The 26,307-nt window shown below is 47.8% G+C and overlaps 1 protein-coding gene across 1 annotated transcript in view; it reads left to right on the top strand.

Annotated features, from left to right (window-relative positions):
- The window catches only part of LOC125953443 (LIM/homeobox protein Lhx1), a 38,889-nt gene extending 22,291 nt beyond the window's left edge, over positions 1–16,598 (top strand). Inside the window, exons 5-6 of the mRNA XM_049683041.1 lie at positions 14,657–14,921; positions 15,006–16,598. Of these exons, the coding sequence (XP_049538998.1) occupies positions 14,657–14,921; positions 15,006–15,439 (699 nt within the window). The 3' untranslated portion in view covers positions 15,440–16,598. The remainder of the gene's footprint in view (positions 1–14,656; positions 14,922–15,005) is intronic.
- Positions 16,599–26,307: the final 9,709 nt, after the last annotated feature.

The raw sequence follows: 26,307 nt of genomic DNA, 5'->3' as shown, positions 1-26,307 counted from the left end.
AGTCAGCGAGTGGAGTGCGTATTATGATGGTCCATTTGTCGAGCGACTTCAACTACACGCACTGGAACGCACGACCGATGGCGGAGGGTTCGCGCGCTAGGTCCCAGGACGCCACGGGACTGTATGTTGTGGGACTGCCTGCCTTTCATCATCATTTATTTGATAAATTGCATCCAAACGCTGACGCGCCGCGCGCCTTCGACGAATTTGACGAAAAACTCATTCATGCTCAACAGTCTGCCGTTGCCGGTTCCTCGGTTTGCCGGTTCCCCGGATTGCCGGCGACGCCAACGCAACGAGTTTTATGGGAACTCTCCATCGCCGGTGATGGTGGTGGAGAAGTCCGGGTTAAGAATAAATCGTCCATCACGTGGTCGATTATCTCTCTTTCTCGTGTGTGTGTGTCCGGAGAACCGAATGTCTCCGTTTCCGTTGGCGCTGTTTTTTTTTCTCTTGTGCTGCTCTTGTTGTTTCGGGTGACTGGACGCACCAAACGCCAAGCACGTCACAATGCCGGGGCTCTATGTTCACCGTCCAGAGCATAAGTAGCGATCACCTCGCGACGTCTCGAGTTCGGATCAGTCCGGAGCTCCGTTGACGAATGTCTGGCAGTGACTGCAGTCCCGATCGGGGGCCTCGGGAACTGGGCCACGCAGCAGCAACGGTAGCACCCGGTTTTATTTTATTTTTTGTGGATTGCTGTGCGCACACAATGGAGCATTCGGTTTGCGGGCGGAGCAGAGCAACGGATCAACCGAGATTCGAGACCATTATCGGCTGTCAGCGATCTCGGTAGGACACTCGGGGAGGGTATGTCTGCCGCCCGGGGTGTGTCTCAAGAATGCCGATGGAGGGCGATGCCAGTTTCGCTCGAGTGCAACTGTCTGGCACCAATGGTCTTGATTTGTGTGCTTGCTGCCATTATCAATTCGATTGCATATCGCGTTGCAGTTAATAATATCTGAAGTGCTTGAAGTTGAAGGCTCGGTGTGGAAGCTGTCAAGTTGTAGTATAAACCCGTTTATCGACTTCAACTTGTCTATTTAGCCCGCTTTGGAGGCTATAGTGATTAATTCCTCTAAGGTTTACTACCTGAAATCATGTTGACAGATGTCCTAAAGAGGTATTTGTCGCCTCCGCTTTGTGATGACGTGATTCCTTGAGCTACTCAGCGTGAATTCTCGGGTCACAAACACGGGGGCAAAACATCGAAATAATTGCCACCTTTAATTCCCTTCGAGATGATCGACTTGTTGATCGTGATCCGAACCGGAATTCCAGCAAATCAAAACAATGCTACCCCCGTTCGGAAACATTCCGAGCATGTTCCGATCACCCCGTTGCCTGTTGCCTGTTTATCGAGGTCCCTGCTTTGGACCCCTATCCGTTCGCCTTCGCCAAAGCAACCCAAAAAAAAGTCTAATGTCTTTATAATGCTACAACCGGGATACCATAGGCAGGCAGGCAGACAGTCTGGGACCTCAGATGACACTAGGGAGGGGGTAAAAGGGTGCTCCGGAGATGACAAATCACTTGACGCGCCCGAGCCCCCGGGGTGTGTACCCGTGGGTGTGAAGAAGTGATCGCGCGGTACCCCGTCTGTGACACACGACCGCGGTGCCGCATTGAAATACGATCCTCGAATGGCTCCCGGGATGCCGATGCAGCAGCAGCGACACCGTAAAGGGACCGGACAGGACCGAAGTCACACCGCTGAAGGTGTGACATCGGTCCTCGTCATCGGTTTCGAGTGTCATTTACACCCTTCGACCCCTGTTTCGTGGGTTTTTCTCGGAGCTCTTTCGCCCCTCCGTTTCGGACGTTTGTTCGTTTTTGAAGTGCCGTGAAATTCCCGAAATTCTTCCGCGACACGCACGCAAACCCGGTAGCTTCGCGAAGTCCTTTTTAGCCGGCGCGGTGCTCGAACGTTGACAGATGTCACGACAGATTGGTAACCGTTCCAGGGGCGTTGATTCCGAGGCAGCAGCAGCAGCAGCAGCGGAAGAGACACTTGTAACCCGGGCCCGGGTACGGTTACATCTGTTTTGTAATTGGTAATTTATGACCCACAACCTCATTTTGTGGTCGTGTCTAGATCGGTTTCATTCTCTCTCTCTCTCTCTCTATCGCTGTCGTCTGGCGTCGCGGACTGACCAAACCACTCCAGATGCTGCTGCTGCTACTGCTGGACGTGAACTGCTTGTCTTTTCATCGGTCATCCTTTTTTTCGGGATTCGCTCTGTCCTGGCGCTGTCTCTGACTCCATTTTGTTGCGAACGAAGAACGGCTAAACGGCAGCAAATTGCCATTCTTTGTTTAATGCTGGGCCGATGTTGCGATGATTTGCAGTTGTCCGCAGGACCGTAGGCCAAGACGGTGGGAAGAGAGTGAAGCGCGCTTCCCTGTTTTTTTGATGATGGCCATCGCGGGCGCTCTCTCTCTTTCTCCGGCCAATTCTCTTCGAGTTCTTCTTGCCCTTTGAAGATCGTTCGTTCTCGATTGCATGTTCCCGGGATCTCAGGGGGGTTTTATCGTATAATTTCACGCTTGAATGCACATCTATCGCTTGCTTTTCTCCGGGTTGGTGGTTGGTGACCAAACTTCCAAAGGTTCTATCTACCTTCCCCCTTTTGTACCAGTACTTATACACACACACACACGGCATGGTGTGGCGTGACACCGAAAAGGGTTCGGATTGGCGCTTCGAAGACGAACCGTGAGTACTTGAGGATTGAAGTGCTTTAAGAAGTCTGTCGGTGGCTGGCGGCGACGTGGCAACCACACAGCACAGCACATGACCGTGGGCAAAGGGAGAAAAGACAAAGCGAGGAGCAGCGCCAAGAAGCCGCTCGGTACTTCTTGGATCGATTACATCCCAAGCCCAAAGGGGCTAGGGGAACGTCAGCCCAGCAACCGTGTGCACACGCCCTCCATTTCGTTCGTTCGCTCGCTCGCTCTTCTTTCATGCAGATTCCTGCTGCTGCTTCTTCTTCTTATGGGATGGGCTGCAGCAGCAGCAACGGCAGCAGTTGGCCGGCGGACAGGATTTGCACGGAAGGATATAATTATATAGAAGTTGCAGCACTCGGTACTCGGCAGTCACCGAACGCACGGCAACGGCAGCAATGGCGGCAGCGACCTGGCCTCCAACAACGTGGCCCGGTTGCTCGCAATCGGATCGCAGATCCCCCCTGCTGCTGCTGCTGGTGGTGGTGGTCCCGATGGTTGTCGTGGGGGTCATCTGCTGTGCCAGCAAGCCGTGCCTCGTGGGATGTGGTCTCGATGTTTACATCATAATCGCGATGCTGGCGCACAAATGGCGAATTCGGAAGACGGAGCCGATGGGGAGAGAGAGAGAAGCAATTTTTCATTCAGCGCCATCCAGCGCCTCGAGATTGAGCGTCTCCTGTGTGCCTGATGTTGATGCTGATACGATGCGAGTGGTGCTCGTGGTGCTCGTGCTGCTGTTGCTGTTGTTTTTCTCATTTTGCCAGGTAGCTGATGTTCGATCATGCCCGATAGTATCGATTCGTTCAACGGAATAGTCGAAGTCGAATTTAGTGGAAGGTTAACCGCCGGTGCGTGTCATCAGGTCGTGGATTCGATTACGAATGGGCTACCTCTTGGATAAGGCTCAGTGTACAGTTGGATTCGTTGCTGGTTTTTTTCTTGCTTAGAAGGTTTTAACAAAAAACTTTTAACTGTCTAAACAAAACTAAACTATAAACGAAACTTAAAGTGTGTTGTTTATGCATAAAGAAGGGGGCTTTGGTTATTTCGAGCCAATAAAAGGCTTATTTTTGACGATTTTTAATGAAGAAACCGTTTAACTTTATTTTTTCAAGTGAATGTCATATTAAACTACAACTTTGCAAGAATATCTGGTTCTATTTTGAGGAAGATTTGATCTAAACTGCGTTCATCGCATCCAATCTAGAAAGGCAAGTTTGCAAAAATGTACTTTTTGCGGTACCCATCGTAGCCACGTGCCGGGTCATCAGAAATATAAAAATCAATGTTCTTTTGTTAGATTATTAGTTTATCCAGGTAGTCCCGTCGAGTTTTTGTGAAATTTCCCATTTTTCGATTTTTGGCAGATTTTTAGAGTTGGAAAAGTGATGCTTTTTTCGATGTTGCCTTAGAAAACAAGTTTTACATAATTGAAAAAAGAATATTTTAAAAAAAGTATCAACAATTTTTACAAAATCTCGACGGGGCTACCTGGCAAATAGTATAAAGATAAGGTGTTCAAAATTTCAAATCGATTGGTCCAGTTGTTTTTATGCTACGACTAGCATGACCCGCGTGCGTCGCTACGCGTAGAAAATTAGGTTTTACTGAAATGTTCTATTTCTTTGAGTTTCTACTTTGTGTGTTAGGATTGTGGTTAATATTTGCCGATGATTCAACCTTGGTCACATGATCGCCAACCATGGTTTTGAGCGATTAATCAGCAAGGTTAATAATGGGATTGAATTTCATGGATTGATCAGCAAGGTTAATTACTAAACTATCATTGACAGTTGCTCTACTGACTAACGGAGACGGTTTGTTTCGTAAGTAATCCCGTCGCCTTTAATTCCTCCTCGCTTTTGAGCGACTATCGAGCTCAAGTTTTTTGTCGTGGATGCTAGACCCTCGAAAGGGGGTCTCTTCGCTTTTGGGATACTACGAAAAAGGAGTTTTCTAATCAGATTCCCCTTTATTCGCAAGTCTCCTGCCCTTTTACACCCCGGGTCTACCGGTGTCCTTTTAGGGAACACACGTAATGACTCATTTTTCCAATAACTGAGTTAAGCTCCTAACATTACCGCCTGGAGTTTAGACCCCGCGCAACAGCACTTATGATAATGTTAATAGTTGTTATATACTGCCTTTCAGTATAGATTCAATATGAATGCCAAATTTTTTAGCTAATGATGTAGTTAATGCTTGCAAATAAACTATAGAATTCAAGAAGGATCTGGATGTTTCGTGTTTTCATCGATACGGCCGGATATCGGTATCTGACTCGACGATTGAAAATATCTGGATTTTTCATATTGCACTTCAATTATCATCATTCTTGTTTGGGGAAAGAACGAATTTATATACCTCCTACTAAAAGTGCAATCGAGTACATCCTGAACTGTTAGTAATTTGTGTGCACATTTTGAATTTTTATACATAATTTGTTGATCTTTGATGAAATTTCGAAAATTCGAATTGTGCATATTGCCCCAGTATGCTTAAACCGGTTTTAGCTAAGCCTTCTAGGATAAAATTCTCATCATTTAAATTAATTCGCGCTGTCAACGCTCCCTGGCGCTCAGTATTGCAACTACTGTTCGGTGATTTAGTGGATTTTCAAAAAATCATTAAAAAATAACTGTTTGAGCTAGGGCTATGAAAATTTGAGAGTATTAGTTTTTTTGTAAGAAAAATCTAAGAAAAATATCAAATCAAAGGTTAACAGAAAGTTACGGAAAATAATTTTTCTATTTTTTGAATAACTTAAGTAATGGGAATGAAATATAGTTTACATCCGATTCTGATACCTACAGAAGATACACACAAAGTTTGGTTCGAATCGGTTCAGCCGTTTCGGAGGAGTTTGGACACAAAAAAATGTGACACGAGATTTTTATATATATAGATTAGCACCGACTTTGAAAACGCAGATTTTGGGAAACGCGATTCAAAGTTGCGAGATGCATTGAGCCTTGTATGAAAGGTGGATTTTCAAAAATCAATATCTTTGTCAGTTTGGCCTTAAACAATTTTCCTAACAAATCCAACTATCTTTTCTATAGATCAGGTAATAATTTTCAAATAGTTTTTATCCTTACCATCGACTGTTTGATTAATTTCGTGTGGAATTGTTATGCTGTCTCATCGTTTTCTAGAAGTTTAATCCACAAGCAGTATAGTTCACTCAACTCTCACAATGTTTCTGTTTTCTGCTATGTATTTTACGTCAAAACACCGCTGTTTAATTGCGCAAACTACCTCGATTCTTTTAAAAACATATTAATGATCATTGCAACATTATTTGATGTTGCTAAAGTGATGTAGCTTCACATGAATGAAAAATGCTCTGTTCTGCGTAGTATACAAATGTTTTACACTGACTTAATTAATAATATACTAGGGGAACAATTTCTATGCGCCACCATGACGAGTCTCGATACAAATAGTTTCCAAATTAATGCTCCTAGGACACAGGATTTAAATCGCGATTTGAATGACGAATGAAATGGACACAGGATAACTGGAATGTTTAATCCCTTATCCCGCCATTGAATTCAATTATTTTTGCATAACTCATGACCCACGCTTCCCCACTTCCACTTCCATTCCACTCCGTTAGTGTGTGTTATCTATACTAATGTGCCGCACAACCTTGTTAGTCACCAGCATCAGCTCCAGCACACTCACGTTCGTCGAACGACACGCAAACCATCAGCACAATGTATCATTTGGTCAGTTTGTGTAACTATTTAGCAACCGGCCAATTCCAAACCAGTGATTCCACAAACAGCACAACAAAAAAATCTCCCGGACTCGGATCCCCATAAAGTTCCGTGCCACGGCGGCTTGTTTCGTGGCAAGATTTGTTGTCATAAATTTTGACATCCAGACAACCGTCCGGGTCGCAGGGAGTTTGACCCCCCCGGGGGGGGGGGGGGGGGGGGGGGGATGTGTTTGATACGAGAGTTGGTTCAGGATGCCAGGGCTGGATGGATGTGGGAGAGATGGAACAAAAAAGATTAAACGGCCAAACTCGTGCACACGTTCCGGGCACCGGGTTCAGCAGCAGCATACATCACGACTATGATGCCGCGAGGCAAGGCAGTCATCGCCGCGCGGTCGCGGTCGCGGTCGCCACGGTTCATAGTTAACATGCCACATGACAGGTGCGACGTTCGCTAGGGAGGTAAGGAAGGTGCCTGGTTTGTGCCGCTGATAGATGGCTAGAGAGAGAGAGAGAGAAGCGAATTGTGGTGGCGCGGGGCCTTTATTCCTTTCCAGGCAGGTCCGCGAGTCTGCTGGAGGAAAATGGACATTCCCTTTCGACAGGAGAGTTAGGGTTATGCACTGCGGCTGTTAGGCGTTTCCCCTGACTCCCTCCGACGCACATGTCACGGTTTCATCTTCACGCCCTCGCCTCTTTCTCTCTCTTTATCTCTCCCTCGAAGTGACTTTTTTTGTTGACCGCGACTGAGGCCACTGAGGCGGAGGGCGCTTTAGTAGCGAGTTTGTGGGGAAGGAAGTGAACTGTGAAATTGAAAGTAGTAGGGAATTAGGGAGAGAGGATGGAGAGAGGACACACACACACACGTCGTTGTACTTGCTTTCCATTTGGCCATTTCATCACGAGATGTCCCGTGGTGTGGCCAGTGACGAGAGTGCGAATGCCAACGGCACCGATCGGGGATCGAAAAATCGCCAACGGCATCGCCTGATGGACCGTGCTTGAGATGAAGTCGAACCCCCTTTCCTCCCATCTCTCGGGGTGGGTCACCGGCAGCTACCGCGTCCGATTCCAGCCAGGACCGGTTGAGGAGGAAGCGAGGAACTCGACAAGGGGAGCGACTCATAATTTATTGATCGTTATTATAGGCTGTCAAAATAATGTGAGTTTTACACTTGTCCCCTTCGTTCTCTCTGTTTCGTTTTTTGAACTCACCCTTTCATTCGCTTGCATCTGATGATACACACACACACAAGCACACACACACACACACACACATCGGGCGATGGTGCATCCAGAAATTGGCCGAAAGCCGAAAGGTCGAATCCGGAGTTTTGCGAAGCTCCTTCTGGACCATGTTCTTCTACCCGTACTTCTCTTCCTGGAAGACGAAAGGGGTGGGAGGGGGCTTTAAATCATCATTAGACATGCAAAAAGGCCATCGTCCTAGCGTCCCTAGCTAGGCGCATCCTTCTCAAGTTCAACGCCGATGATGGAGGTTCTTCTTGGCCGCTCGCTCGTGTTGCAAGAAAGAAAGAAAAATATGTCAAGGTTTTTTCCTCTGACTCTCGATCGCCGAAGGACCTAAGGGGTGGCTCCTAGGGGGGGTTGAGATTTGCTGACCTACGAGTTGGTTTCGCTCGTTTTGGTCTCGTTTTCGGAAAAAAAGCTCCCTTGGCTAATGAGGAACCCATTGAGGACCGTTTAAGGCGTTACGAACGTCCGTCCAGGCGTCCATCCGTAAGTCGTAAGTAACTTGAACTCTTCCGCTCGGTGTAGGTAAGGTGAACGATCTAGGGATCGCTTGGTGAAGAGGTCAAAAGGGATGGAAAGGTGAGGTTGCATGCTGGTCAAGCACAGGAATGCTTGACGATTGAATCGAATCGATCTACTTCGAGAGGAAGGAAAGTGTAGAAGCGTTGCAGTGATGGGCACGTAACAGATTCCAATTGGGGTTTGGAATTCGTTGTGCAAGAGCTTCCAGTATTGGGCAGGTCGAGTGGCAGGTCGAGCTGTCTGTCAAGATGTGTTTTGTGCTACTACAGCTTTTGGTAGCTATCGCTCGAATTTGAGTGATTAAATCAATTGCTTCCCTTAGTTGCGTAAAGCTAAGGAAGAGTTCATTTTAATCCTTAGCTAGTATTGAGATTGTTGATGTGAAAGGGCTTCTATTGGAGGGTTTAAGCTTACATTAGTGTTCTGCAATCTTATTGGCAACAATTGGATGAAGAACTGCTGTCTTTAGATCAACTTCTTTTCCGCACCTATTCCTTGTGAATATAATTCTAGCAGTATTAATTCAGTATTCAACATTGTAATCGAAGAAAATCTCTTCATAGTTGTACTGGACACACTGTGCCTTTACAGCGATTACAGCTCACTTTAGAAAAGTAAAAAACAAAACCGACGTCACTTTATGTGACGAGTTAATAGAATTAACAAACGAGCGCCTTTTGTTTCCCATTATCGCTTCCTAATTGATGATGAGTGTAAATCATGTTGGCATCCTAAATCAAAAACGCAAACCATTGCCACCAATTAACGCACGGAAACGTACGGAACGATGCGCGGAACGTTTTGCACAAACAAATCATTCCACAATTAACCGCAATCATCATCATTTCTGGGCAAGGCACCGGTAGTATCCTACCTCCTGTTGGTGATGGTGGCAATAAGCGCCATTAATACCCCTAATCAAACCGACACCGGTGTCTCGGTGTGTGCCTGTGTGTGTGTGTCGAGGATTGTAAAAGTTAAAGGCATATCGTAAACCGGCACTACCGTCCCCTGTGGTGGCAAGAAAGGGGTTCATTTGCAGCACATTACCATACGAAACCGGTGCCGGTGCTGGTGCTCGATCATAAAACACTGTACCTGCCAGCCAACCGGTGCCACGCGCGGTAATTAGAGTGCACCACACTGCACACGAAATGGTAGACTAATTGAGCATTAAAGGAAGCATTGCATTCCCATTGCCAATGCCACCACTTCCCTCGCACTCCTTTTCTCTTCTCTCTTCCTCCAAAAACTTCTCCAAGAAGAAGGTGTGTTGTTGTTGTTGTTGTGAACTGTGAAGGCGACGCTCCCACGACGACGATCTTATCATTCGTATCGCACCCGGATCGCTGGGAACTCGGTTTCGGGTCCCAGCACCCAGCCAGCAGGGAGATCTCCGCTCGCTTCTACTTCTGGCCCCGCATTCGGTCACCAAAGATCGCTTGGAGATGGTGTTGGTCGGTGTGTGTCTGCGCGCTTGCGTGTGTTTGTGTGTGTCACTGCACGTTAGTTTCGGGCACTGAAGGCCAACCGGCGTGAGGTCCGCCGACGGAACGGAACGGAACGATCGAACGTTCGATCTCCGCGGTGCGGAACGGATTCTCGGTCAGACCATTTCTTTTCGGTCGGACCTTCTCTCCGAGGAGGAGGTTTCTGGGGTCTGCGGAGTGGAGTGGAGTACCTTTTTCGCAAACTCACGCTCGTGTCCGCTCTTCACTCCGCACCTCGTCTTCCCCTTCCTTGCCGGTGCAAACGGTGGCGAACCGAAAACATGGGGCCCCCCGATGGACCTTCCACGGCATCATTGCTCAACCTTTGGCCCGCCGGTGCGGCGAAGCTCCGAGGAACGCCTCGAAAATGCCCATTGAAAGCCACAGCCACAGCATGCGCCCGGCGGAACCAAATGGCCCTTTCCATTGACGGGCGGTGGCGACGGTGGCGGCGACGGCGACGACCATCGACGGACCACCTCCGGTGCGGCGGCTCTGCGGAGGATGCGCGATGCAATGTCTGCCCCCCGGTCCCGGTCCCGGTCCCGGTCCCGGCCGCGACTGGCCGCCCGAGGTGAAGGTGAAGGAAGGACTATAAAACCCGCTCCGCATAGACAACATGATGACGGGCGCGATTTTCGTGTTCCAGACCACGCTCGCTGCTGGCCGGCTGGCTGGTCTCACATCCCGCGGGATGAATTGTTTCTTTTCTTTATGATCGGAGCGAACGAACGATCGGTGGTGGTGGTGGTCGGTGTCAGAGGCTCAGCATGTACCAATGTTTTGGCCACCAGTTGTGGCCACCAGTTGCGATGTTACGGATGCGCTCCCTGGAGCGTTGTTTCGCACCTGGAAACGGGCCCCGGCCCGGTCTCGTCCGGTCATCAAGCACAACGTACACGACGCCGGCGATCAGCGACGATCGCCGATCAACGATCGATCGACATCTAGAACGTCGTTTTCCGGAGCGGTGTTGCTTCTGGTATAGCCACCGCCAACGGAAGAGTTCTAGACAAGGGTCTGTGTCTGTGTGTGTGTTCATCGAGAATACACTAAACGCCGTCAACGAAAAGCCGTCATTTAACGTGGGGGACCATAAATCCATAAATCAATGGTGGTCCTGCATCAATGGTGACGTTCCCCGTTCGTCCGCCAATTAGTCATAATTTGTCGTTCGTTCGAGGGATTCGAGGAGAGCTCGGTTCGGTCCGTAACCGTTTTCGAGGCGCCGCCGGCGGCGACCTGTTGTTGCTGATCAATATGTTTTTGTTTCATCCGAAAGGAACTCTCCACTCTCGGAATCCGAAATCCGAAAAGAGCTTGTTTTTTGGCGAAAGACTTTTTCTCTCGAAAAAATAAAGAACAAAAAACATAAACGGTTGCAGCGCCCGAAGAGCCGTTCGCCTGTTCGAGGTCGAACGATCGTAAATAATAAGCGACGGAGGGACACGGACAGGCGACGCTTTTGCGCGCCGCAAGCGCGACGCGAACGCCGCTCATCAAGCAGCTCTTCAGCGACGACGATGACGACGACGACGACGCGATCATCCGCAACCGGGAGGATCGGTTCGGATGAGGATGAGATGATGCGAGACGAGACGAGCGCGCCGCCTAGACGGTTGCGGTTAAGGCCCAGCAGCAGCAGCAGCAGCAGCAGCAGTGCTAGAATGTTCAATTTCACCCCGGGTGGTTCGTTTGGCCGCCGACAATCGCGAGCACGATCGAGAGCGCGCGCGCGCGCCAGCAACAGCATCAATTGGTGGAGGAGCGGAAGGGCAGCGGCACTGGGAACCACACAGTTCTGTCAAATGCCGCCCTCGGTCGCGGGTTCTACGGCCACGGTCCAGGACGGACATAAAAATCTGTCGTTAAAGCGACCGCTTCAGTCCCGAAGCCTCCCGTGGTCGATTCCTTCATCATTTCATTGATTTTATTCACGCGAAGACAGAGAGAGAGCGAGCGAGGAGGGGAGAGACGCCGGCTGACGGCTCATTATGACACGCGGGAGATGATGATGATGATGATGATCGTTAGGGAGGAAGGCGGTGACAGCAGCAGCAGCAGCAGCAGCGGCGACAACGACACAGCAGAGCGATTTCGTTTCGGATGTCCGTCCGTTCGTCCGTTCGTCCGTTCGTCCGTTCGTCTGCGGGCGGCATCTTCTTAACACCGGTCCATAGCGAGCGGAAAGGCCGACGGACCGGCCAACCCGCCCGGCCCGGCCGCCCGGTTCCACCTGACCGTCGATCGCGCCCGCGAAACATTTTCCATATTTTTATTGACTCTTTGAAGATTTTTATTGATCGGTCAGTTATGGACATTTAGTACTCGTTCTCTTCGCTCTCTCTCTCTGCGTCTCTCTGCCTCTCTCCCTTTGTGGTTCCGTTTGGTTGTGTACTGCGCGGTCACGGTACAAAGTGGTCCCCGATGATGCTGCTGTTGCTGCTGCTGCCGTCGCCACCGCCAAGAATGTTTATGTCACCCCCGGTGCGGTGATCGTAAAAAATTAGTTCCACTCGCCGGTGCCGATGAGAGGCACAGGGAAAAGGGTGGGGGGGGGGAAGATGTGTGTCCCGCGGTGTGCTCTGTCGTTACAGTGTTGTTATGTAAATTTTATTCTCTGCTTGACAGCGGCCACAGCGACAAAGGCCCCTAGCGCTAATCCTGGCCGCGGTCGTCGCGCTCGCCAGCCGGCCGGCCGGTCAGCCAGCCAGCCGGTCAGCCGGACTGTTATACGGTGGATTATCGGCGATGCTAACGTGCCGGGCTAACGTCGTGCGTCGGGCGGTTTCGGATTGCGACAACCGAACCGAGGCAGAAGGGGATGTTTTGGGGATGGTTGGATCGCCCAATGCGCGCTCGGCCCATATGGAATGGGGGGAAGGGTGTCCGAAATGGCGATGGAAATGTGCGAAATGCATTTCGCACAAGGCGGAGGGAAAAAGGGTAGTGCAATTGTGCAGTGCTATGGGAGAAAGTGTCGTTGTGGGATGTGATTTGAGTTTCTGGGACGCCGGGAGATGCGGTTGCGGGCTTTTGGAGTGAAAGGTGGCCATAAGGTTTTGCTTTCTAATTCCCTTTCGGGTGGAGTTTCTGTTCAATTTTTAACACCACGATCGTCGATAGGGGTTGAAGGGCTTGACAGGTTTGTTGCGCTTTTGGTGATTGAAGTTTTATTAATAAATAATAAAATTCTACCTGCTTGTTGCATAGAAATTGTGTTTGGAATGTTTGTGGTCTTTAAATGGCCAAATGTTATCGGGAGCTATCGGGAAGTTGTCATCTTTATTCGTCAAACACTGCAAACCAACAAAGATTGCTTGCGGAAATGTGTTATATTCATGACGCTCTTAGACATCATCTTTTTATTTAGTGTTCCTTATTTATTGTCAGTGAACATATGGTCTGTACCTGTTAAGGCTAATGTCTAACAGGAAGATAACAGAACTAACAAGTAGCGTTTTATTTCGAACAACATTCCCTTGGACATGTTTGTTGTCCTCGTTGTTTTCAACCATTTCGCACATTCCAGGTGTATGACTCCGTGTTCCTATAGCTATATCTACACCTTTTTGTTCGTTCGGCATCTGTTATTCAGAGTCGGTGCGGAATAGTTCTCATTTCACACTACAACCAATATTTTTATTGTGTACAAAATGGCAAAAAATCCGTCCTTAAACAGCAAAATGCGGTTTATCGTTCTTTTTCTGCTTCCATGTTAAAAAATCGGCCACCGAATCGCATCAAATGTTAATTGAAGCTTACGGTGAACATTCTCTTCATGAAACAGTGCAGAGAGGGGTTTTAAAAATAAAAAAATGGCGATTTTGATGTGACAAACGAGAATCGCAAGAAACCACCAAAACCGTTAGTAGACACCGAATTGAAAGCCGTATTGGGCGAAACGGTTATTAGTGAGCTATACGAGCAACACTTACTTGATTTCGGACCGTGAAAGCCGCATAAATCGACTGGAATTCGATATTCCATTTCCGATAATCGATAATGCAGACCGATTTTTTTTTTCGATGTAAAAGCTCCGCCACACCGCGGAAAACCGGCCTAGAAGACTATACAAGACCTCGATGGCGAGCATTTATCGCTTGCGGCTAACTCATCAGACTTGGCTCTATAGAATCAACATTTATTTGCATCGTTGGGACAGATACTGCAGCCCAGCAGCGCTTCCATTCTTACAAAAGTTTGAAAAAATCGACCTGTGATTGGTTCGAAACAAAAGATCGACCTTTTTTTTTGGCGAAGTATCTGTAAATTGCCTAAACGATAAGCAAAAATGTATAGCTAACTATTGCCATTTCTTCGAAGAATAAGAGTTTCTCCATTTTCGCAGAATAATATATTTTTTTACAAAAAACGCATACACTTGTTATTGGGAAATCATCTCCAATCGGCTGGTGACTCTATGGAGCCCTTTGCCTTTATTTAGGCCTTTATTTAGGTGTCTTTAATTCTCGAGAGGCAGCCTTATAAGCCAAAGACGAGATGATCGACGAAACAAAGGATGGAATAAGCTATAAAACCATACAGAGGGTAACTAATGTGGCATATGTGGTAAAGACGGATTTTTAGATTGTTTTGGAAAGAATCCAACCATTATTACGCTACTTAGGTTATAAACATTTAACAGATTGTTCTAGTATTCTGAACTGAACTGTCTGTTGGCTGTAATCATGATCGTGGATCATGGTATTCTTTCTGTTTCTGTCGCAAACATGAGAAGGAGAACACTCAGCAGTGATTAGAGTACGTAGTTGTAAAAGTATGAGTGACTTTGGAGAGTATTGCATCTGTATATCAAATTAAAAGTACATAAATCTAACTGCTATACCCGAAATGTTAAATAATTCCATCGACTTCTCGATATATTGTACTAATGCCACTCTTTTTTTGCTTCTTCTCTTCTGTCGTTTCCTAGGTCTGGTTTCAGAACAAACGCTCGAAGGAGCGACGGTTGAAGCAGCTGACGAGCATGGGCCGAGGGCCGTTCTTCGGAGGCGCCCGGAAAATGCGCGGCTTCCCCATGAACCTATCGCCCGGCGGTCTCGATGAGCCCGGCTTCCCGTATTTTGCGACCGACGGTAAATTTGACTTCGGCTACGGTGGACCACCGTTTCATCCGCACGATGCACCCTTCTTCGGTGGTCATCCGGGCGGTGGCCCGATGCCCTTCGGTGGACCCGGTAAGTAACGACCAACCACCGCGAACCCTTTTCGTTGCCAATTTAACCAGTGCGGTGTTAATGTCAGGCTTTTCACCGATGCAGGAGGACCCATGGACCACCCGGGACCGATCCCAATGGTAGGCGACTTCGTAGGCGGCGGTATGGGGGTGGGCGGCGGCGGCGGCCTACCGGACGGTATGATGGGTCCCGGTGGTCCCGGCGGTGGCCCGCCCGGCTTTATGGTGGGCCAACCGAATGGACCACCGGGACCGGGCGGTGGCCCCGGCGGCCCCGGTAACCAGCAGCAGCAGCAACAACAACAGCAACAGCAGCAACAAGGACCCCAGGGACCTCATGGTGGTCCCGTGGACGGTGGTATCGGGCTGGGGAATCGACCCGGTGCAGGTGGAGGTGGTGGCGGTGGCCCCGGTGGTGGAGGACCGGGTGGTGCCGGTAGTGGCAGTCCCGTCGAGTTCCTGTCGTCCGGCAACTTTGCCGAATCGCAAAACATGCAGAACGAGGGTCTGGTGTGGTAATAAGGGAGGGGGAGGAGGAGGTTCCATTAAGTTATTCCGGAGAACGCGTAAATACCATTTTCACACAAACACAAACAGACGAAACACACACACATACACAGAGAGAAGATCAAATTGAAATTGTCACGCGCTCGCACGATTTGTTCGAACCCCTTCGATCGCTCGATCGCTCTGTTTACTCCGGAAAAGGCACGTACGGTGTCCGCCATGACAGATCACGACAGTCCACGGACGGTACACGGAGCATACGCGTTAGGTTTTGCTACCGAAAAAAAAACAACCAACCGGCACCCTGGCGCCACCATCCGGACCTCTGTTGGCTCATTAGTAACAATGCTGGTGCTGGGGTGCTGTGTTTTATGGTTGCGTTGGCTTCGTTTTAATGTGTTTGGTGGCGCCCCGAAAAATCCCCAAACGTTCCAACGAACGCACGAACGGTCGGTTGGGTGACATTTCGTCATTCCTCCTTCTGCAGAAGTGACACGCACGGGAATGCGATCATTATTCTGATCGGTTAGTAAGTGCTACAGCATGTGCTGGCCCCCGAATGACGTCAGCAACCATGGCATCCAAGTGTGCGTGCGGCGTCAATGAGATCACTGTTGCACAGGATGACGGACCTCTCACCCTGTGAAAACAAGTGAGTCATCGTTGTGTGCTGCGGGTAGTAGTAGTAGTAGTAGTACAGAGTAGGCCAGTCGACCGAGAGAAGCTTGGGTTTTGACAGTTTCTTTTCGTTGATCTTTATTTCAAACAAACAAACAGAACAAACAGGAACTAAGACTAACTTATCAGTATTAACGTGCGGCAATCAACACATCCCGTTTACCACGGGGATGCTGTCCTCGTACACTGCAGGTACATCCACTTACACACACACAGAGCAGAAAGGGCATCTCACCCCCGACGGAAGTTCCGGTCTAACGTGCGACTCTCCGTCGCATTTCCCACGGAAAGTCATCGCGAAAGGAAGATAATTTATTTTAAGTGACCACGGGATTTTAAGGGATTTGCCAACTTAGAAGGCTTGTTAATGCTGCAGCTGCAGGTGGGGGCGCGATGGACATTGTTGTTTAGTTTAGTTCCTCGTTTTTTTCTTTTCTTTTCTTTCGTTTTTACTTATTTATAGGTTAGGGTTTACACCGCCATCCTTTTGTGTTGTCACCGTTAATCGGTTGCGCATCCTAAGGTGCGTGTGTGTAGGTTGATAAATTATTGTTCGCAGTATGTGTGTGTGTGTATGAGAAACTGCTGCTGTTGGGAATAGTAGTGGTGTAGTGGTAGCGGTAGTAGCGTCAGCCAAAACACCGCCTCGCGACTGTTAGCGAAACCTTGTATTGCTGGGTGTTATATATATTGTGCGAAGCTTGCTTTTGTGTTTTCCCCTGTGTGTTGTGTGACACCCGGACACACACACTCCGCAGTCGTGTGTATTGGCAAAAAAGGAAAAGAAAACAGGGCACAGGAGAGAGTAATATGAGTTTTAGCGGATGTTTAAGCTAAAACAAATCATTGTTAGTATCGGCATTCAGGGCCGAGAGCGAAGCAGCAGGACTCCCTAAGGCGCACGGGCGCATATATGTTTTAATCCATGATCCATGGTTGTGTGGTTGAGAGAGAGAGGAGTTGCTCGACCCCCCGCGTAAGGTTGGTTTTAAGTTTTGTTTTAAGCTTTTCAGTTTGCTGTCGCGCGCACAGAAAACAAAGAGACACGCCACAACAAGAACAACAAAAAAGAAACCCACCAAAAAGGTATTTCACGCAGCAACCTACATTATTATCATGCTCGTAAGCTTCCCGCAGAATGGTGGGGTCTTCATATCTCGTATTCTGATTTAGTAAAAACAAGGAGAAAACCACATTCACACAGACACAATATGCGTGTGCATGTGTGTGTGTGGTGGTGGTGCATGGCAAGTAGTATGAATGAGTGTAAATAGTAAATAGGAAGTTGGATCCCCTTGGATGCGTTCGAGAAGCCGGTGGAGGAGAAAAGTATTAGGCGGCAAGGTGGAGCAAGTGGCGTGCCGTGCGCTTGTAAATATAATCCAGATTAGCGTGTTTGAAGCCCCGGAACGGAGAAGAAGAACTCGAAAGAGAACAGGCCTGGCCCCACCCAGAAAATAAAACCATCAATGGACGCTTAAACACAAAACAACAAAAAAGAAAAAAAAACAACAGATGAAAGAGTTAGCGAAGCAGGAAAGCTCCCCTACACCCTTCGCCAGCCGCGTCGACCGGCCAGTTTGTGCTTAGCCAGTTGTAAAATTAACGATTTTAGTGAGGCCAGATGGTGGAAGAAGGTAATAGGGCGGGAGAGGGGATCGAGATTTCGAAGAGAAGAAAATCCGAAGTGAAACACCACCCCCCCTGCTAGGGGTTGGAAAAACTCGCAACCACCTGGCTATTAGTCCAAGAAAATGGAACAAAGAAAACACCTGCACACCACCACCACCACTCCGGCCGGAGGTGGAGCCGGATATATCTCCAGAAAAAACCCAACAAATAGCGCACAGTGAGTGAGTGAGGGGCGGACGGCGAGCATTGTGGGGCACAGTAGGAGCAACTGGCAACAGGAAAACATAAAGTTGGGGCATCAAAAAAAAAAAACGGCGACGGCGAACTCGATTGTGTTATTATTTGTTTAAGGATATCGTAACGTTAGGGAAGAAATCAAACAACAAAGCGATGCAACAAAAAGTGTGAAAAAAGGAACAAACGTTAGCAGGCAATGCAAAAACACGCGGTTGACAAGCAGTAGGGCGGAGAGGAAGATGGTGTGTGGAGATGGAAAAGAAAGGAAAAGAAAAATAGAACCTAAAACACAGAAACACAACACACTGTACTGTACACAATTAAGAGCGGGGAAGAAGTGGAAGAAGATAATAAAAAATGAGGAAAAACGATTATCAAAAAAAAAAAAAAACAAAAAACAAAACGTTTAATTGCTTTGGTGTGAGTAGGAGTGAGAAAATGGGATGTCCGAAAGTTGGTAGCGAAGGTAAGGAAGAGAGGCGCGTGGGTTTGGGAGGTTTGTTTTACTTTTCATTCCTTTCTTCTCGGAAAAGTTCCCTTTCTGTGGCGCAAATGATCCATCTTTCTATTTCTTTGTTTCGTGATTTTTTTTAAATTTCTGTTGTTTTTCTTCCTTCTGAACTCTGACCCATCGTCCTTGGCCAGTTAATTGGTTTGCTAAGTTCGCGCAGAGATCTTTGTAAATCACGCGCAAATGGAGTTCATAAGCCTCGAGCGGGGCATTGGAAGTCTCAACCAGGAGTTGATGAAATGCTCACAAATAGTCCATGAAAGAAGCATAATGTTAGCATAATGCCCCCCGGGGGGAGGGGTGCCACCTCGCATGGCATCAATTAGTATCGGTTGCTCGGATGTTCCGGTCCCGCTTGTTCGCTCTCGCTTCGCTTCGCTAATGTAACGTTTTGATGACATCCATTAGCGCTCTTTACTTTTCCGAAAAAAGACTCTCCGGACCACAACAACGGAAAACACATGTAAACGTGCCCCCGGGTTGGCGGAAACGGCTGGTAGGTAAGTGTTTGAGAATGTCCCGGCGCCACGACAAACACACACACGCGTGCGCACACCTGGAATCACCTGTGAACAAGGGAATGGTTCGTGGCGCACTTTTCATTACCCTTCCAGGGTGTTTGCAGCGTGGGAGAGGGAAAGAGGGGCCCGAGGTTCCGGAATGTGATGATGTGTTATGTCTTCATAGAGGGGGTCCAATGCAACCGAAAAAGTTCCTCTTTGCATGTCAAACGATAATTAGCTTGTCCTTGTCTGGTGTCCCTTTTTCCCATCCTTCATCGTTTATCTCCGTTCGTCCGTTCGACAGAGCGTGAGTGTTATAGTTGGGTTATTTATTCAAATTAGGCCCTCCCAATTGGCGTGCGCGTGTGCGTGAGACTACCCACTGACCATCGAAATTATCAATTATGAGATGTTTTCACAGTTTTGACGAGACGATCGACGACAAGGTTTTCGTGGGTTTCGCTTTCACATCAAAGAGAAGGGTGCGACCATCCAGCGCCCTTGGTTGTTGGCCAAGGATAAAAGACGGAGAAGAAGAAGAAGAAGAAGAAGAAGAAGAAAAAGAAGAAGAGGGCTATGCGCGGTACAATAAGTTAATAATGTTAATAATGATAAAAATTGGAAACTCATTGCACCAGAGCGGGAAAATGGGCGGGGGTCACCATCACGAAGGGTGCTCGCCCACGAATGGAGTGGGAGGTGGGGGGTGCGGAAAACACCAAACTAAAACTAAATCAGCCGCTAATTTTTCCGCAATTTCTGGTAGAATAATCGAATCAGGAAGAGGGCGCCCTCTGGTGCTGCCGGGGCACTTGTGCCCGGCCCATAATGCTCGGGGATGCCATTCCCTGTTGCATCCCCTTTCACGAGCAACCCCTGCTGTGTGTGCGTGCGTGTGTGTGTGTGTGTGTGTAGGCCACAGCATCCCTTGCAAAAAGGGAGAATGAAGATGAAGCGTTTCCGCACCAAAGGCGATCCGAACCATAAACGGTGTCACCCTTCGCCCTCCGTCGGTTGCTGATGCGTACTGTGTGCGTGTGTGTGTCCCGAGAAGCGGTTCCCTTGCCCCTGGGGGTGTGTATGTGTAGGGTGGAAAACAGATTTACCATTTTTCCGTGGTGTGGCCCGGGGAATCGGCATGCCATTTCCGTCCCCTACGTGGAGGAGCCGCCTGCACTGGTGCCGATAAGAAGGACACGAGTCGCCGGACGGAAAATGGGGGAGGGGGTTGTGTATGTTTTTCCCCCTGGTCGAAATCGTTGTTTTTCCGCCCCTTTTACGAGCGAAGGAAGCTGCGCGGGGCTGGCGGTGGTGGTACAGTGGTGGTAGTATTCGAAGGACTACGGAATTAGAATTTGTTTCGTTTTGATTTTTACTTCAATGAGTTTTGTCTGACATGGAGCATTTCTAACTTCAAATACAAGACGGTTTAATCGTCATATAAATGCTTCCGACTCCACATCTAGTGTGCTGAGAACGTTAATTTGTGGAGTCAGGGCTTTGGGATCAATGACGTCATTTCGTCGATGACACAGTTTCCAATTCGAGCTCAATCTCATGCCCAGCACTGTACAGGAGCCGCTCACTCCTCGTACATCCTCTTGAGCATTTGGTACCGAGGTGAAGGAGCGCTTCCTTCTCCCTCATCCCATTTTTTCGGTACCAGAAACATGAAAACCCCTCGCCAAGCATGGCCTACTTCGATTGCTGTTGTTGACGTCGGTAAAAAGTTATCCACGCATCGGTTACTACGGGCTCTAGACCTACTGCTCGTGCTGCTGCTGCGTGCCATCGACATTCGGAAGGTCCTGGAAAATGCCTTCCCTAAAAATAATCGCAGAAGGGTCGGGACGCTAGCTCATCGCCCTTGCACAAGGGGGGTGCGATAAGGAATGGGATGGGATGGATGGAAGGAGAAAAACGATTAAAGTTGCAGTTGACGCCGGTTGCTGCTGCTGCTGATGCCACTTGTCGATGCTGGCTCCGAAGTCCCTTGCCTCATCTCCGGGTGTCGCTGAGCCGGAACCACATGCCTGGTCCGCGGTGACGGGCAGCCGGTGTGCCTGATAAGGATTGATCCGGCCGGTGCGAAGCCCCGACCACCAGCCAGTGGCCATCAGTCGTGTTGTTCGTGTCTGTGTATCAATCACATACCCGGCCAACAGGACTCCTTGGCGCGCACTGGTGTGTTTGTTTAGTGTCGTTTAAATGATGACAGATGCGCCGAATTTGAATGTTATCTCTGCTACGGTACGGGGGACGGCCAAAGGCTAAAGGCTGTGCGGCGTTTTTATTTTTTTGTACCGAGGAACGAATCTCCGGGGAGTTACGAAGCCTCCCTCGAGCCTCGAGGGAGATTCCCCCTTTCAGATCCCTTTCTCTGCCGGTTCTCTGTGCGGAAATCGGGCGAATCGGACGCCAGTGTCGCATTCGGTGCGGCATTCTTTTACGCTTGAGCTGCACCCTGATCGTGGTGGAAGATGCCGCGTTTCGCTCCGGACTGGGCTGCCCTTATCTTCGGGACTGCGTGCGTGCCACGCGTGGCAGGGATTCTGGGCATGGGCTCTGGCTCTGATCCCGGGTCCGGGTCCGGGAATGCGAGCAGCGATACGCATCGTAACGCGGTTAATTAGCCTGCAAAACTATGCGCATTTATGTCGAACACGTCGCTTCATTACAGCAGCGGCCACTGGTGTGGGGTTGAAGGGGTTTGAAGAGGACAAACCACGCGAGGCTTGGGGTTTTTGCTGGCGATGTTCTCTGTGTGGTGCCCCACGTTGTACTGTGACTCAGCGGGGGGGTCTTGGTCTTGGCCGACGACGATGGCGACAGGTGAGGAAGATGAGGAGGAGTGTGAAGCTGAAAAGGGCAATGAGCCGCGAATTGCGCACCGTGAGGGGCACACCACCACCAACTCACCGTGATGATGGTTGGACACTAATTCGATGATTGATGGCGAAAACAGTTGGTGTTTGCCGACGATGATGATGATGATGATGATGGGACCTGACCGACAAATCAAACCATCAGCATTATGAAGTGAAAGCAACATTTTTATTAATTTTAATGTTTCATTATCACACTGGGGGGAGGGAGGGATTGGGGCCGTTCTTTGGTCCGGCGTATCGGGGCAGGGAGGTCAGCTGGTAGGGGGGTCCCTTCGACCGGACTTTCACTGGGTCCTACCGTGGTTGCAGTTCATCAATGGAATAGTGGATGTCTACCTTTATGTCTTTATTTTATTATTTCTTTATTTCTTTATTTCGTTCATGTGAAATGTAAAGCATTTCTTGGATTATCTGTGGATAGAAGGCTATTTATAGATATTATGCCTTATTCTTTGACCTGGAGACCCACAGAAGGTGCTTTAATTATTTACTACTAATGTTATAGCTTGTATAGCTGAATAAAAAGTTAATTTGATCCCGAGCACTACATAGAAGTAGCAGTATCGAACAACAAAAAGGGATGAAAATGTTTTAAAATGCTGCAAAGGGATCAAATTATCAAGCCAAATCTAGATAAAGAATATATGTAAACTGAATCGAAGCAAGCTTTATTATATTTTGGTGTTAAAATAATAGACGAAAGAACCCAAAGTGGCTTCACTAGTATTTCTTTTCAATAGCTAATTTTTTAGTGATTCCTGTAGTTTATTGTATCATGTACTGTGTACACATTTGCGTTAGAAGTAAAGCCACATATTAAGTTTATGCAGTGAAGGATACATTACAAGTCAAAAAATTCTTGTCCATTTAATACATAAAAACGCAAAGTTCTTAAAGTAAAGTTTAAGTTAAGAATCTCAATTATAATAATAAAACACAAACTGTCGTGAAATGCCTGTTTCTCTGTTGAACACAGCTTAATGCCAATTGTTTTTCCATCAACGCAAAGCGGAACGGAAAACATAAATCGCAAATCCGTGTCCTGCTCTCAGGCTGCCACTTCATTTGACAATATTGCAATTAAAAAAAATCTATTTTACGATATCGGTTTTCATCGGCAAATGATACTGTTCGATACCAAGATTTATGCTGATAGTCTTGGAAGTGGTTCCGCCATCGACGGCGAAATGAAAACCTTCTGCAGCCAATTATGGCTGCCCGTGGGGGACGTGGGTGTCACATGCTCTAGATGCAGTAAACCAAGACACCGAACACACACACATACACACATACAACGGGTGGGTTCGAAACGGCATCCGTGGCATCTAAATATTATGTCACCAACCACTTACTTAGCATCAAATGTAACTCCTCCACAAATCGCTGGTCAGGTAATTTGGGTCGTATGCTCACATGTAATGTAGTAATGTCGCAAAATGGTGCCGACGCCGTGTGTGAAGCCGTGTGAACCATCGATTGGTGTGCTGCTGTTTGCGGTTGGGTCGTGCAGTGTTTGATTCGCTTTGCAAAAGGTCAACGCTAGCGGCTACGGTTTTGACCTGTTGCATCGATTTGAGGTGTAGCGAGGGGAGTAATGCGATGGGTCAGTGACGAAGCAACCTTGTATAAAATGGAAGAATCGATTTCGCAATTCCACTTCGGTTGACATTTGATCTCGCTGCATGTTTAGTTACTTTTCGATGGCTTATTACAAGTCACAACAAGAGCGAATTTGCAGCGAATTAGCATCCAATAACAGCCTCTAGATGCATGAAATGTTGGCAAAATCTACTTCAAACCTGTTTTCGGCCCTTTCAACAATCGGAACCTGGGCTTTCAAATTGAAATTGAACTTAATCATGATGGTAACCAAAAATACATACATTTAAACACAAACATTTAGAAAATTAACTACTCAATGGAATTATAGAACTAAATCCCGGTTAGAAGTCGCCATGAAGTGTTTGCGGATTCAATAGAATAATGAAATCATTAAACCTTACTGTATCTGCTTAAAACGTGTCTTTTAGGTGATATTGTTTTACTTTTGGTCAGAGTTATTCAAACTGTTGACATTTTTGTTTAGAAAATAGGGTCATTAATAGAATTTTCTCATTTTATCGCTTTAAACGAAGGAATTGAAATTCTATGATTCATAGACTCATAAAATATATTTGAAAATAAAAGGCTAATTGAGATAAGAGAATTCAAACTAAGACAAACATGGACCTATTATTTTATCCACCAATCCACCAATCCACCCAACCTATCAATTTCTCTATCAAAACCCTCATCTCAGCGAGAGCAGTTCTTATCTGACCGCGGGCCATAGCCCCTCACGCACCCGCGGTCGGCTCCTAACCGGCTGTTTGTAAAATATTAAACAAGCCATTACCAATCAACTGTCATCATCTTCTGTAAAACAGCGGAAGTAATTTTTTCTCTTCAAATTATCAACAGGCGCGCGCGCGAGAGAGAGAGACAGGGCGCAAAAAAAAACAACAACAACGAGGAAACATTAATTGCTTGGCTCACGCAGCGCAACCCGGCGCTGTCTAAACACTTCAACCGGACAATCACAACAAACAGCAGAAAACCCACAAAAAACGCACCGGCGCTACCTTACTGTGGGTTTAACTGTTGTGTCTTCCTGTTGGTGCTGCTGTTGCTGCCAATGATCACCTGTACTGGTGCGAGAACCGGGTTGCGTGCACCTCGGAATGCCTGTCCTGGTCCGAGGAGCTGGTTTGCTCATCGTTCGTGTCACGGAACGCACAATAATGCAAGTGGTTTTTTATTTATTCCCGAGCTGACAAACAACATTGTTGTGTATGTGTGTGTGTGTGTGTGTGTGTGTGTGTGGAGGCGGTCAGGGGCGCCGCAAGAGCCACCCTGCTGAGGACTTGAGGTTTACTTTTCACACCCGGCCATGATGGCGTGACACAGGTTCATCATTCATGCACTACTTCTACTTCGCTACGGCAAGGCAAACCACCACCTATACCGGCCGGTGTCCTTTGTGTGTGTGTGTGCCTAGGTGTGTACGTGTGTGTTCCATTGGTCCACTGTGAAGCCAATTCACACCGCACAAACCGTCCACAGACGCGTGCTTTGGAGGTTAGGGGATGTATTGTCGATGGTCGTCGTTGAACAGCAGTTCAGAGAGAGAGTGCTGACGAGGAGTAAGGGCGGAACCCGCAGCAGAAAATCAATCATTTTCTTGCTGACGACCCCGGGAATCTTTAACCGCTGCCAGGAATGGCAGCAGAAGACCGTCCACTGGATCGCCGAACAGAGGGGCCACGGCAGCAGTCCAGCTGCCCGCTTTGTGGTGACGAGGACAGGGAGACGGTTATGTGCAAGACAGATGATGGTCCGGTGCGAGTGCGAGACACATGCGTGGCGTGTGTGGTTGCAGCGATTGTAATAAACCATTCTGTGTGGAGCATTATCGAGGACCACACATCGATCTCGGGGCATCGAGGCAAGACCAGAAGCAACAGCGGCAACAGAAGCAGCTTCGACAACGCGACAACCGGGCACAATTGTGCGGGAATCCATATCCTGACCGCGCCCCACACCAATGGCGCAGTTGAGCTGTGGCTCATTTCTCACACAGTGACGCAGATGATGGACGCGGGACACAGGACGTGGGTAGCATCACGAAACCAAGCACAACCGGGCTGGGCACCTGTCCAGGACTTGGCCAAGCCAATGCCACACTGAATGGGACGAATGACTGATGGCGCGAGATGGGGAGGACTATGTGTGTCCTCCGTCGATGGTCGTTGACAGTTCGTTGCAAACCGACACGATACGACACTCTGTTGCGTTTTTTTTTTGGGTGAAACGTATTAGATGTAAAGTGGATTGTTTCTATTTCTTGTCACTTTGTTCTTTGTTGGAGCTACTGTACACGTTTTCCTATAACACTTTGTCATAAGTTTTCGAGTTTTTGTTGAAATAAAGACGAAAATAATGTTAGACATTTATTTATCTGTTGTACATTCTCTTATTTTGTTTTTGAATTTCTTCTTCACATGTTACTTACTGCTATTGCTTTAAACAGTTCATATTTACGTTTTACAATGTAAATATCCTAAATGGCGTTGTGTTAGCAGGTAGCTTATAAAGATTTTTCATATTTTTATCTATCTTTATTCTCATTTTTATCGTTTCTACTTTTACCAAAAATAAGTTGTATGGTTTATTTAGAACTTACTCAATGCAACTTTTGGTTAACCTTTCTGTTTGCCTCTTTTTTATATAGTTCTTTAAGACGGTTCTTATTTATCCTCCATTTTTCAAACCTTCTAAAGACGTTCCAGTTCGTTTTGAAATTGGTTAAAAACTTCTTGAAACTGGTTAAAAACTTCTGTTCGATTAAATGCCAATTTGTTTGCATTCTGTTTATATAATTTTCCCTTTTGA

The sequence above is a fragment of the Anopheles darlingi genome, chromosome 3 (assembly GCF_943734745.1).
Source record: "Anopheles darlingi chromosome 3, idAnoDarlMG_H_01, whole genome shotgun sequence".
Classification (NCBI taxonomy): domain Eukaryota; kingdom Metazoa; phylum Arthropoda; class Insecta; order Diptera; family Culicidae; genus Anopheles; species Anopheles darlingi.
The sequence above is the reverse complement of the archived record's forward strand: the minus strand, read 5'-3'. Positions and strand labels throughout refer to the sequence as shown.